The following is a 12500-nucleotide window of genomic DNA, read 5'->3' as shown; positions in this document are numbered from 1 at the left end:
AGTGAATGTAAACCTCTATATTTTCCACATTAGTTTCAAACACTTGTTGGAGTATTCTTGTATCATATTCCGTCATCATAAGTAACCTGGCTGGCTGTTTGAGCCAGTCCTAAGACTGACCAGCCGCAGCCAGCCAGCCACTGGCCAGCACCACACCACAACTCTCTCTAGTCTGTTAACAGTATAATCAGATCATGTCATGTTTTGGACATGTCCTGACCGAAACTGCACAAAGAAAGATGACAGCAGCTTCAAATGAAAGTATCAAAAAGGCTGTGGATGATCCGTATGTATGTGAAGTGATTCTTTGAAAAATGGGGGTATATATATCAAATATTTCCTTTACTGCCACTTCCTATAGTTGGTGTTTTTTGTTCTTTAAATAGCTTTTCTTTGGTTCATTTGAGTGTTTGGAGGGGCCCAAGACTGCCCACATGCTGTCCTCATGATTATCCATCAACTGGACTCCAGCGAAACTCTCTAAAGAGGATCAAGTGAGGTGGGGGGGGGGGGGAGATTAGCCAAGCAAGATGGCGGTACTATAAAACAGTTGCCTGCATTACCAATTGGCTGGGACACACCAAAAGAGTAAAGATGGGGGCATACGCTACAGATGAGCGTGGCCACAGTGCTTATCTCCGTGGCACTGGCCCTTGACCATTGGTGGGAAGATTCGATCACCCCAGCACAGGGTCAGCGTGATATCCGGGTTACCACAGTTTACCTTCCCCAGGTTTCCCCAGGTACCCTTTTATCGACCAGCCCGAAAGGGAGGATGAGCAGCTGGGTGAGCGGCACGCTGACTGCCCAGGTTTGGATTCGAACCCAGGGCCGCGGATTCACAGCAAGGCACGTTAACCACTAGACAATGGCGGCATAAAAAAAAAAAAGATCCAAGGGGTGAGAAACTTGCTATATGAGGACAGACTTAAGCATTTAATGCAGCCAATGTCAACTAGATGAGAAAAGTTACAACAAGCAAATGAACTGAAGTTGCTAACCCATGGTTACACTGCACACATTCTAAATGTACTGGTTTATGGTTTGGAAATTGGCAACATAAAATAACATGTGATTCATGTTGTTAAATACTTTTGAAACCATCACTGCCTCAGCAAGATACCGTCAGAAAGGCGGTCAGTGTCTTGTTCTGCTCCAGGACGCTAGACGGACCAAGTGTGGCTGACGGAAGATATGTATGATAACTTAATCAGCTTAGGAAAAAAAAAAAAGTAAAGTTGACAGGGAAAACATTGATATCAAAGTTAGAGTGTGATCTTTGTTTATTTCTCCATTATATGTTGTTGCTCAGCAATAAGATCAAGATTTAAATCAATGACATTAAAAAAAATTCAAATAATATAAATCTTGATTTAAATCAATGATTTAAAAAAAATTCATTTGATATAAATCTTGATTTAAATCAGTGATTTAAAGCAAACAACCCTGATATATATATATATATATATATATATATATATATATATATATATATATATATATATATATATATATATATATATATATATATATATATATATATATATATATATAAAAAATTGCTGTGGTGTATCAGATGATTCGAATTGAAAGAGAATTTATTACCTGAAGTTGGAGCCAGGAAGGGGCGTCCTCTGTGCTGTTTTATCGAGAGTTTCGGAGATTCTTGAGTTGGGAAGTCGTTTCATGTGTATGATGCATCGGTGATCGGCTGAACGAAAGTACACTGAGCAACAGGCGGATTTTGTCAATGCAGCGTAGAGTTGTCTGTCCTATGGGCGCTTAAACATGATGCGGATATTCTTACAGCGTAGGTGCTCGATGAATAAAGTTGTTATTTGCCTTCACTTGTTTGCCATTCACACGTTTCTATGTACATGCGCCGTGACATAACGAACACAACGACTTCCACAGCTGTGTGGCAAAAAAATGCTCTAGTAAGATATATGTACAGGTGTATTTGGGAGAAATTCCTTAAGTTCGTGCAGGGCGGACGGGGAGAGGTTGCTTTTCTCTAGCAGCACTTCAGTATACCAGTCGTTGAGTTTCCTGATGACCTGTTTCGCCCAGTCCAGGCTAGCGTCTTCCACACCCCTCATCCTCAACCAAAGGCTCTTTCCTTTAAAGTTAAGTGGCTGGATGTCTGGCACAGGCGTGTGTGTAGGAAGGTCTAGGCGGAGGTAGAGATAGCGGAGACCACGTGCGATGTGCTCTATACTGTATGTAAGGGCGGTCAGGGCCTCGCAAGAGGACACACGAACATTGAGTTCCTTCAGCTGATGGCAGTGACGTAGCGCCAGGGCGCCCTCGACACCCACATGACCCCAACACTCCTGCAGGGTCCCAGGTGGCTGTAGGGGCAAGATCAAGGCGTCGCAGGTAGCAGGTTCTCCCCACGCATAAAACTGCGACTCCTGACGAATGTGAACTAGCGTTGAGGAGCAGGTGGCGAGGGCGCGAACGACACACCCGGATTTACACCCGAGCTTTCCTCCATGAGAAATAATGACGGTGTTTGGGCGGTACGCTTCCTTCTTTAGCAGATCAGCCAGGGCACAGTTTGTTTCTTGGCTGTGATTGGCGACGGTCCATGAGCCGTAAGAAGACAGCAAGGACGACACGGCTATACACATGGTTGACAGGAAGTCGCACTCTCTGAGAAGGCCACGCCACGCAATCATGTCTTGTTTATCGACCAGTGAGCTGAAGAACAGGGAGGCAATTTCCTTGGCGTCTTCAAGTTTATGTGTGTTGTAAACTAAAGCTCCCGCCATGTGAATAAGGACCTCCCGGTACCTTGTGATCTCCGGAACACAGTATTTTTCCAATTTTTCGCGGCGCCGTAACATGGTCGCTCCTTTTTGGAGTAGCCACTGCTGAGTCAGGAAGAAACCACATAAGATTTCGGCAATGGATAGATGCAGAAAATTTGCTCGGTGATTCCCATCAGCTGATTCCTTTACCATAATCAAGATGCTGTAAGAGGATGTCTCGACGGGGTCAGTCAGTGAGATGTTTTCAGACTCCAGTAAGAAGTGACAGTCATGCGGCCACCCTTGTCCACTGAGCAGCCTCCATGCGGCCTCACACAGCTGGTGTGTGCATTTCTCAGCTTTGGCCCGCGCTACTCCCCTTTCATACTGACCCGCCGCCACCAGGGCCTCCACTAGTGTGCTTTCCGCTACGATGATGACCTGCGAGATGAGGCGCGACAAGGTGGTGGCCTGCATGGCGTGACGCGGGTTGGTGCGCCACAGGTACAACAAGTACGCTATGGGGAGAGGGTACAGCACCTCCTCCGTCACCGCCATCGAACTGACGAGCCGAGAGAACTTGTTTGCCGTACTGCTGATTACCGACTCGTCTCGCTCAAAAAGTGAGATCAGACTTTTGGAGAACTCCTGGATTGCACTGGAGGTCATAGGACACATCCGAACTCGCAGGAACTTGATGCTGTGGCGTTTGGCAGCCGCTACGATGTCATTCTCACCGTCAGGACGGGTTATCAAGACCACTTGTTTGTTATTCCCCAAATTACCAAACACATCCTTCAAGATCGTGGTGAGTGAAGTAGTATCTATGTCCATATCCAGGATGGAGAGCACAGACACGGCATCAAGAGCTTCGCAGACCTTTGCTTCAGGGAAATCAACAAGGGTGTGGCAGAATATATGTTCCCGCAGGTACTGGGCCCACGAGCCGGACGACAAGATGCTGCTCGCCTTGCCGTAGGTCACCAAGTCGAATTCATGAATGCTCGACTTGATTGCTTCTGTGTTCTCGTGCCACTGATGCAAGAGGTAGTAAGCCATACAGGTCTTCCCGCTTCCCTTAGGTCCCGACAAGATGATGATTGGTGGGCGTTGATGGCCGGGGCCCACCAGGTCTGTGATAGGAACACTATCCTTTGTGTCAGCGACTCGAACATACGAGTACACCTGCCTCAGTGGCATGGTGGCGTACCGCTGCCTTACCAACCACTCGCCTAGGTCCATGATCTTGGCGCCCGACGCAAAGCCCTTCGCCTCGCGCCGCGATTCCCGCAGCAACCGCCCTGATCCTTCCCTCAGGTGCCCTATGCCGAACCAACCCTCACGGCGAGTTGTCTCATCCAACTCGTCCTCCTCCAGGGTCTCGAGGTCGTGGCTGATCCGCAACATGATGGCTTTCTGGTCACTTTGAAGATCTTTTAAATTTCGACGAAGCTTTTTGACATCTCTAGACAACAGTCTCGTTTTCATTTGGCTCCTGCTAAGCACTTCTTCTTTGCTCATAGCGCTCTCCTCAGCAGACACATTCGAGTTCAGCCTGTCCCGCATTTCTCTTTTGGTCACGATGACAGACTTGTGTGTTTTTCTTACCATCATTTTCAGGTTTTTGTCAAACGGCCTAAAACTTTTGTGTTTTTTTTCGATCAGAGCCACCTCCCTCATGACACTCACCAACAGACTGTCGCTCAAAGGGATGTCGTCGTCATCATCTTTCGGCTTCATTCGCGCATCCTGTCCCTCCAACTCTTCAGCTAACGATAAGTGGCCTGAATCCGTCCGGTTGATACCGTCATCCTGAGTGTTCGTGTTTCTCTTGACATCATTAAGCGATTTTATTCCTACTTTGGTGGGGACTGTTTTGTGCGTTTCGTCTGACTCTTGGCTGCAGGAGCGAGAGTAAGCCCGAAGAACCCGTGAATTCTTTACTTGGGCTTCTTTTAGCTCCTTCTGAACGACTTCGAATTCCTCGCGAGTCTTTTCAACACATTCGAGATGTTTTTGGTACTCTGTTTGGGCTTTTTGAAGTCGCTGTTTGGAGGCCTGTAATATTTCAGAAGCTTCCGCAATGAACCTTTTAATTATTGCGGTGCAACAACTGACAATATCAGCAATTAATTCTGAGATAACAATATTTAGCTTCTGCAGCCAAAACTTCAGCTGATGATCGTCAAAAACCAGGTCCTCGTAACACATAACGTAGACAAGGCGTTGAAGCTGATGAACCAGGTTACGGATTTTAGGTGTGATTTCCGGGAAAACCTTAGTAAGCAGGGTGATCAAGACTGAGAGTGGCAGCCGACTTGGGTCTGGCTCGGCATGAAGAAAACAACTCTTATGCTCATGGTCGCTCAGAAAAAATGACGACTGTAGTTTGTTTTTGGTTTCTTGAATTACTTGTTTTAAACTGTAGGACTCCTCTCCTTCGGAAGACTTTACATCTTCATCAGGAGCTTGTGATTCAGTCTTTACTTTCTGTGAAGGCAGTTGTGTCGGTAATGATTGTAGTGGAGCTGGCGGTGATGGCGACAGTGGTGATATAACATTGACGCTCCCTCGCCTCAGCGGCGTATCAGAGTCGTTATTTTTCTTTACGAAAGGTTTGGGCAGCAGTAGCCTTACACGAGCCCAAAGCTGGCTAGAACTAACCCTGCTCGGCTTCCTTGCACTTGTGTTCTCCTTCTGTGGTGCATTCTGACACACACAGGACGTCTTGGTATGGGTGAGGTGAGCGTTCTGTTGAGTTTGTCCATCATTTAGGTGAAAACTTGTGAGTCCTCTGGGGTCTTGAGCTTCACTGAGGGACTGCCTCCACAATGGGTCAGAAGAGGCTGTTTCATCTTGCGGAACACTTGTCACCTCATTCTGGCTCCTTCGAAAACTTTTTCTGGCGGAGCTGATTACGTGGGGGAGTAGCGGAGAGTGGAAGGAGTAGAAAGTATCGCCTGAACTTCGTCTCTCCTCGTCCGCGGTTCGCGACTCTTTCACATGCACTCTGCTGGGTAGGGCTGTGCTGCTCCTCGCCGAGCCTTGCGGGGATACAATTTCAGGCTGGCACAAGACCTCAGCCAGGTAATCCCTGTTTACGCCTAGACACTCTACACAGAACTCCTGCAGCGTCTCGTAATTTCTGCCGCGACACCACGTGTTGTAGAGCAGATAAAACGCTTCCTCAAGACACTCTCGGCCGTACTTTTTAACAGCTAAATAGTATTTAATGCGATTATCATCAGTCTCGCTGTTCTGGTCCATCTTTCCCATTGCCTTTTAGTGGCGAACCCCGTGAACACGAAAAAACAGCACTAGGAGGGAGTGTGGCTTCAGTGGGTGGGTAGGAAAACGGTGCGAGCAGGACGGGATGACAAATTACACTGGAGCGGCACTCCTAGGACTCACCGGAAACATGGGACAAGATAGAGGCCACACCAGTCCTTGGAATATCATGTAACATGGCTCCACTAAGATGGCCAGGAAATCCCAAAACACTGACGACGGGGGAACTTCAGGAACTTTATTCTTTACATCAGACGCGACCATCAAGAGCCTGAGTTTTGCTTTGCTACTCCCTACAAAATATCACGGTATAGGCGGCTGACTAACATCACGAGCAGCGAGGGTTGGGTGAAAAAGCAGGTGGCGGAGACTCCTGACCTGTTCGCTAATTAGGAGTTTAAGGCCACAACACCTATTTTGTATATCAAATAATTTGTACCACCGTCCAGACTTACTGTAGTTACTCCCAATAGAAACTGAGAGAACCAAAGCCTCGAGGAGTAAGAGAAATACATTACAAAATCTTCAACTTCAGCCGAGCTCCAACCCGCCCCTCTCTCAATGCTCAAATCCATACACATTATATAGCGGGACCTTAAAAAATGACACTATCTTTCTCCTCTTTGAGAATCACTAAAACTTCGTCAGCCGAAGCCGTAATTTGTCGAATGAGATGTTTGAATACAGTTCGATGATTCAACAAAATATTCAGTACGGAAAGGCAAGTCATCATTCAATTGAACTTCGCTGCCTCCAACCTATTCCATCTAGATCACGTAGTTGCCTTCACCATGTATTGAGCGTAGGCATGTATACGAGCACTACATTAACACTATGGGCAACGTCAGTACCGACAGTGGTGGGAAGTGAAGCATCACATTTTCTTTCTTTGGAATAAGATAAGAGATACGATTCTAAGAACACATCATACAGAACGTGTTATGAGGCTTGAATTAATATTTTTATTCCCTTCCGTTATATTCTCACTGTGTGTGTGTGTGTGTGTATGAGAGAGAGAGAGAGAGAGAGAGAGAGAGAGAGAGAGAGAGAGAGAGAGAGAGAGAGAGAGAGAGAGAGAGAGAGAGAGAGAGAGAGAGAGAGAGAGAGAGAGAGAGAGAGAGAGAGAGAGAGAGAGAGAGAGAGAGAGAGAGAGAGAGAGAGAGAGAGAGAGAGAGAGAGAGAGAGAGAGAGAGAGAGAGAGAGAGAGAGAGAGAGAGAGAGAGAGAGAGAGAGAGAGAGAGAGAGAGAGAGAGAGAGAGAGAGAGAGAGAGAGAGAGAGAGAGAGAGAGAGAGAGAGAGAGAGAGAGAGAGAGAGAGAGAATTACTGCCAAAAAAATTATCAGGTTTTAAAGGTAATAAAACTAACGTCTTGTAAACACACACACACACACACACACACACACACACACACACATGCACGCAAGCAAGCAAGCACACATGAGGAGAAAGGGTTTAGTGCCGAATTACCTGCGATGAGATGCGGTGTTTCTGAAGCAGGTGAGTCACTGATGAGTGGGGGGAGGAGGGAGGTAATTTTTTCTAGGGCGACGAGAGTCCATCATCATCATTTGGGCTGGCGTGGCTTTACAACTGCCTGGCATAGGGTTTGCGGCTCCTTTGTGTTTGAAGTCCTTCTGGTGCCTTCTACAGTACTTAGGTGCTCCAGTCAGTGCAATTACTTCACTTTGCTGCATTAAAGATGGTTTCTGGAGTAAACACGCTAGTGTCTTCGGTGGGTGCACATATAATATCTCTTCACAACGTGGGGTAGAGGGTCTGGTGTATGTGTTTAATCCTCTTTGGGTGTCGTTATGAGGACTGGTGACTATCACAATAACATTTCAGATACAATTACACAAAAAAAAAATACACGATCCGACAGACAAAGTTCGAGTGCTTCTTACGATTGAGAGATGTGGATGGCAGAAGGATGAAGCTCCGTTTTGATATACTGAAGCTTATCAGGGGAAAGGACGGATTTATTTAGGTAAACTTCTGTTTTACCATCTCTGTGACACCTGAGCCCTTTGCAGACATCCACCGCCCACTTGTAGGTGCTGTCCGTGATGCGGTACAGGTTCAGGTACACGGTGACGCGGCGCGGCACCACCACCACGCGGGGAATTCTCACTGCTGGAGTATCGAAAGGTAGATACAAATGGAGGTGTAAGTCATCAAGAACCAATAGTTTCTTAACACTTACACTAAATGCCTCAAGAGCAGCCAAGGATGTTATGTAAAGTTTGAGAGTACGAAGGCGAGTCATGTGAGCGAGATCCGAGACTCCTTTCTCCTCAAGTTTACCTTTGAACTCCACGACGTTACCAGCGCCTCGAAGGGCGTGCAGCAAGGCGTCTCGAGGCCTCAATACAGGGCACAGTCGCGGGTATATTCGCACGTCTATGTTGGCGTGAGATGCTAACATTTTTACAACCTCTAATGGCGGCTCAGTCTCAATGATCACCTCTCTGGGAAGGAACACGCGACGGTCCACCATACATATCACGCCCTTCACTTCTCGAAAGTTTGAATGAGGCACACTCCATCTTGTCTTAGAAGACTTCAATTCCTTCCTAACAAACTCTCTGAGCGTCAATGACCAAGATCCCTCACGCAGCAGAGGAAGCCATACCAGGAAGTCATCATCGCCAGCCACGGCCACTGACCTAAACAGCTTCACGATGTGGTTCGCCAAGTCATTGTCCTTATCTTTTCCATCCGAAGAGAAGCCGCCAAGAAACCGAATAAGGGTAACATATGTGCTCCCACTCTTCTCGAGTTGACTGCTGTAGGGAAGAATCTTTCTCTCTTCGAAGGCACACTTCATGTCCCAAGCACAGAGGATCTCAACCAGAAAGGGATGAAGGAAGCGCCACTTCAATTTGTTACTAAAATACTCCACAAATGGAAACAGATTGGCCAAGTCTTTCTTTGCAAGGCCTTTCAAATCATACTCTGCTCTCTGTGACGTTTCACGCAACAACACGTTCGAAGCAAAAACTGCTAACTGTCTCATTGGTTCGTTTCTTCTTCCTTTCTTCTCCATTTTAATTATATGAAAAAGTCTTAGAGCGCTTCCATTGTTTCCATCTTGTACCTGCTCGCACAGAGAAATAACCTTCTTAAAGAGTTGCGACATTGTGGTAACCTTTGTTAGGTGCCTGGGATCCTTGAGCCAAAGCCACAGAAGATAGGCGAGCGGTAAGGGGTATGATAGATCTTCCCTCTCCTCTGACACTAATTTGTGAATGAAATTATCAACACGCATATTGGGATCTTCCTGGGTAAACAAAGACCTCTCAGTGCTGTTTCTACACCCAAAATTGCAATGGTTTTGAGTAATAACAGCATGTCCAAGTCCTGAATGCTTTGTCAAGTTACCTTCTACATCCCTTATGCCTTTCAAATAACTGAGACACAGATCCATTCGCCGATGACCCTCGAGCGGATGTAGATACACTTCGTCAGTGGCGAGTCTGGCGTTTATGTCCCTCTTCTCTTCCAGACGCCTGGTGATAAAAGCAGTGTTGTGGCCCAGGTGCTTCACTACCTCACACACTGCCGAGGTGAACTCTGGCGTGCACCCCGCTGAGGAGTCCATCACAAAGCAAACGTTGAACCGACAAAGTGAAACCAAGACCTCAGACTCTGGTATTAACTGAAGAAGCCTCGGGAACATAACGTTTTTGAGATGGAACTTGAATGACCCGTGATGGATGGATTTCTCCTTCAGGAAGACAAGAAGCTGTAGTTCCCTGATGAACCTAGCCGTTGAATTGCCAGAACACCATTTTTCTTGAAGATATTCACAAAGACAAGTCTTTCCAGAACCTGGGGGACCATACACCATCACCACCCGAGGCTTCTGGCTGCCGTCTAGGAGATGCTCCAACATTACTTCTTTGCTGCTTCTGAAGTCCTTGAAACTCCAAAACGTATCATCAATTTTCTCGAGTTTTGTCTTCCTCGTCCATAACCATCGGTTTATGTCAACAGGCGGGTCACTGTACACAGCCCTGTACGAGACGCACTCAGACCTCCCCAACACCTTGAGTCGGCTGCCAAGGTCCTGCTGAAGGCAATTCAGATCTTGTCCCCAAGAAAGGAGAGAATGAGAATCTATGTCTTTGTCGCCGAGAATGTTCAACTTCCTTATAACATCACTTAGTTGAGACCTATTAATTAAGTCAAAATACAGTGTTTTTAGAGTGACTATTGGATTTGTTGTCGGTTTCTGAACACCACAAAAGGAGTTGACTTCTCTAGATAAATACTCGAGCTCCGAAGCATTGAGTTCTGGTGTTGGAAGAACACTTTTGGAGCCTTTAAAATGTACTTCATACATAATTCCAAAGCTCTGGACGGCTCTTTCTAACGAGAAGAGATGAACATCTTCCTTCAGCTTGTCCATTCTATTAAATATTGAAGACATTTTGATCTTTGGCTCCAGCAAGGAGAAAAGTTTCTTTCTCAGCAAGGTGTGGCAGGCCTTCCGCACGGTGTCGGTCAGCTTCTGCAGACAAGGCCATAGCTTCGTCTGAATCTTCTCCTGTAGGAGCTGTTTGCTAAATCTCATGGGTGGGTTATGGATTACTTCCAGCACTAAGGCAGTCAGTCTTTCAAGCTCTTCTACCACTTCTTTGTCCAACTCCGTCCATAAATTAATCAATAATGTGTATTCTAATTGAGCATTACTGTCACTTAAATTTATAGTTTCTTCAGAGCTAAAGAGACTCTCTGCTTCATGTTGACTCCACTTCAGCTTTTTTACACAGTAATCTTTCGGCGAGGTGAATCCCAGTGCCTTGAAGGTGTCTCGTACCATCGATTCCAGCAGTTTCAGGACTACCTTTGTTGAAAAATCTACAGCTTTAAAGTATCGAATTCTCATTTCTTCTTCTATCCGTTGCTGCTCCTGCTGCTCCGCCATCACTGCCACTGTATGTCCAATGAAGTGCAATGATTTGCATTGACCTGTTCCCGAGATACGTGGGCATGGCGCGGTAGGCTGGTAGGGACCGTCTTGGTGGCACTCGCGGAACCCACAGACTAACGCCTCGGCTTCCCGTTTGCAGCCACATCCGCCGCAGATAACGTTAATCACTTCGGGATTGCAAGCGATAAAGGAATAGGCGATATTAGTTCTAGGAGTCGGGAGACGTGAGCAGTCAGTCATTGGTGTGAAATTTGGCGTCCCATTAATGCTGCCATAACCGGAGCCTTGACTCACCGACTGCCACGCCCTCTATCCCCCTCCTCCCCGCCACCCTCCTTCCTCCCAAGCATGAGTCACTTTGATAACGGACAGACGCCAAGAGGAAGCCATAATCACCTCGAAGATTAGGGTTTCAGCAGGTAAGTGTATCACGTTTTCCACACACACACACACACACACCAGGGGTGGATCAAATACAATTGTATTTGTATTTGAATTGTATTTAAATACGATTTTAATGTATTTGTATTTGTATTTGTATTTTGACATCCAGAGAAAAAAGTATTTTGTATTTGTATTTTGGTACCCAGAAAAAAAGTATTTTGTATTTGTATTTATATTTCGAGTCAAAACCATTTGAGGAGGATAAATACTGTTAAGGAAATAGAAAAAGAAGTAATGTTAAGCCGCGTTAAGGCAGAGGAGGAAACAGATTAAGGCTGAAGGCGAAGGAGTAAAGGATTAACGTCAGATCACGGGGAAAGCGGAGTAAGGAGAACATTAAGGTTGAAGGCGGAGGAGGAAAAAAATTAAGGGTGGGGAGTAAGGAGGAAATTAACCTCAGGTCACATGGAGGAGGAGTAGGAGAGGAGTTAGGGAGTTACTGAGGGGTGAGTGGCTCAAAAGAAGGATCCGCCCGCAAAAATGTGTGACGTCACGGAAATGGGAGGCATAGGGGATGAGATGTGAGTGAAGACGACGAGAGAGACAGAAAACCGATCTACTGCTTTAACTTGGCAAATGCACTACAATCACCTATCAAAAAGAGGTTGCATCCATTTCTTGAGAGGACTGATGTCATTGCCGCAGCTGTCATGGACCCCAGGTTTAAGCTGGCATGGATGCCATGTAAGAAAATGCAAAAGGAAAAGGCTTCCAAGATTGTGGACCTAATTATTTCCGAGTCAACTCAGTCGACCTTGAAGAAGAAAACATTTCAAGAGAGTGAGCCTTTCGTCTTTTCGGCTGGCATGAGTGCAACACAACCTCGTCTTTTTGCCTACATGCCTCCAGCTGGGCAAATGATGGCAAGTGCATCAACAAATGACACTACAGTGGTGAAGGCAGAACTTGAAACCTACCAAGAAGAAGGTGTTCTGCCTTTTGATGTCAATCCACTGATGTACTGGCGTGATGCAAAAAGCTTCAAAATTTTGAATCACTTTGCCAAGAATATTCTAGGGTGCTGTGCAACGTCGGCACAATCTGAGAGGGTGTTTAGTAAGGCCGGCAATTTTTACACT

At 46.2% G+C, this 12500-nt stretch overlaps 3 protein-coding genes across 11 annotated transcripts in view; all 3 read right to left on the bottom strand.

Annotated features, from left to right (window-relative positions):
* The window catches only part of LOC127008130 (cadherin-23-like), a 303940-nt gene that overhangs the window by 49166 nt on the left and 242274 nt on the right, over nt 1-12500 (bottom strand). The window lies entirely within an intron of this gene.
* Nucleotides 1610-6804, bottom strand: LOC127008160 (uncharacterized). Its single transcript, XM_050879836.1, has one exon. It carries the CDS (start codon nt 6027-6029, stop codon nt 1935-1937), a length of 4095 nt encoding a protein of 1364 aa, XP_050735793.1. The 5' UTR covers nt 6030-6804; the 3' UTR covers nt 1610-1934.
* LOC127008164 (uncharacterized) overlaps nt 7513-12500 on the bottom strand; it is a 6426-nt gene continuing 1438 nt past the window's right edge. Inside the window, exon 1 of the mRNA XM_050879849.1 lies at nt 7513-12500. This exon is cut by the window's right edge and continues 1438 nt beyond it. Coding sequence (XP_050735806.1) covers nt 7942-11217 — 3276 coding nt within the window. The 5' untranslated portion in view covers nt 11218-12500 and the 3' untranslated portion in view covers nt 7513-7941.

Source organism: Eriocheir sinensis, chromosome 4, assembly GCF_024679095.1.
Source record: "Eriocheir sinensis breed Jianghai 21 chromosome 4, ASM2467909v1, whole genome shotgun sequence".
NCBI classification, from domain to species: Eukaryota; Metazoa; Arthropoda; class Malacostraca; order Decapoda; family Varunidae; genus Eriocheir; species Eriocheir sinensis.
This window is presented reverse-complemented; position numbering and strand designations above follow the sequence as displayed.

Bases quoted from the DNA above. Each gene is read 5' to 3' on its own strand.
- LOC127008160 (XM_050879836.1), bottom strand. From the start codon at position 6,029: ATGGGAAAGATGGACCAGAACAGCGAGACTGATGATAATCGCATTAAA.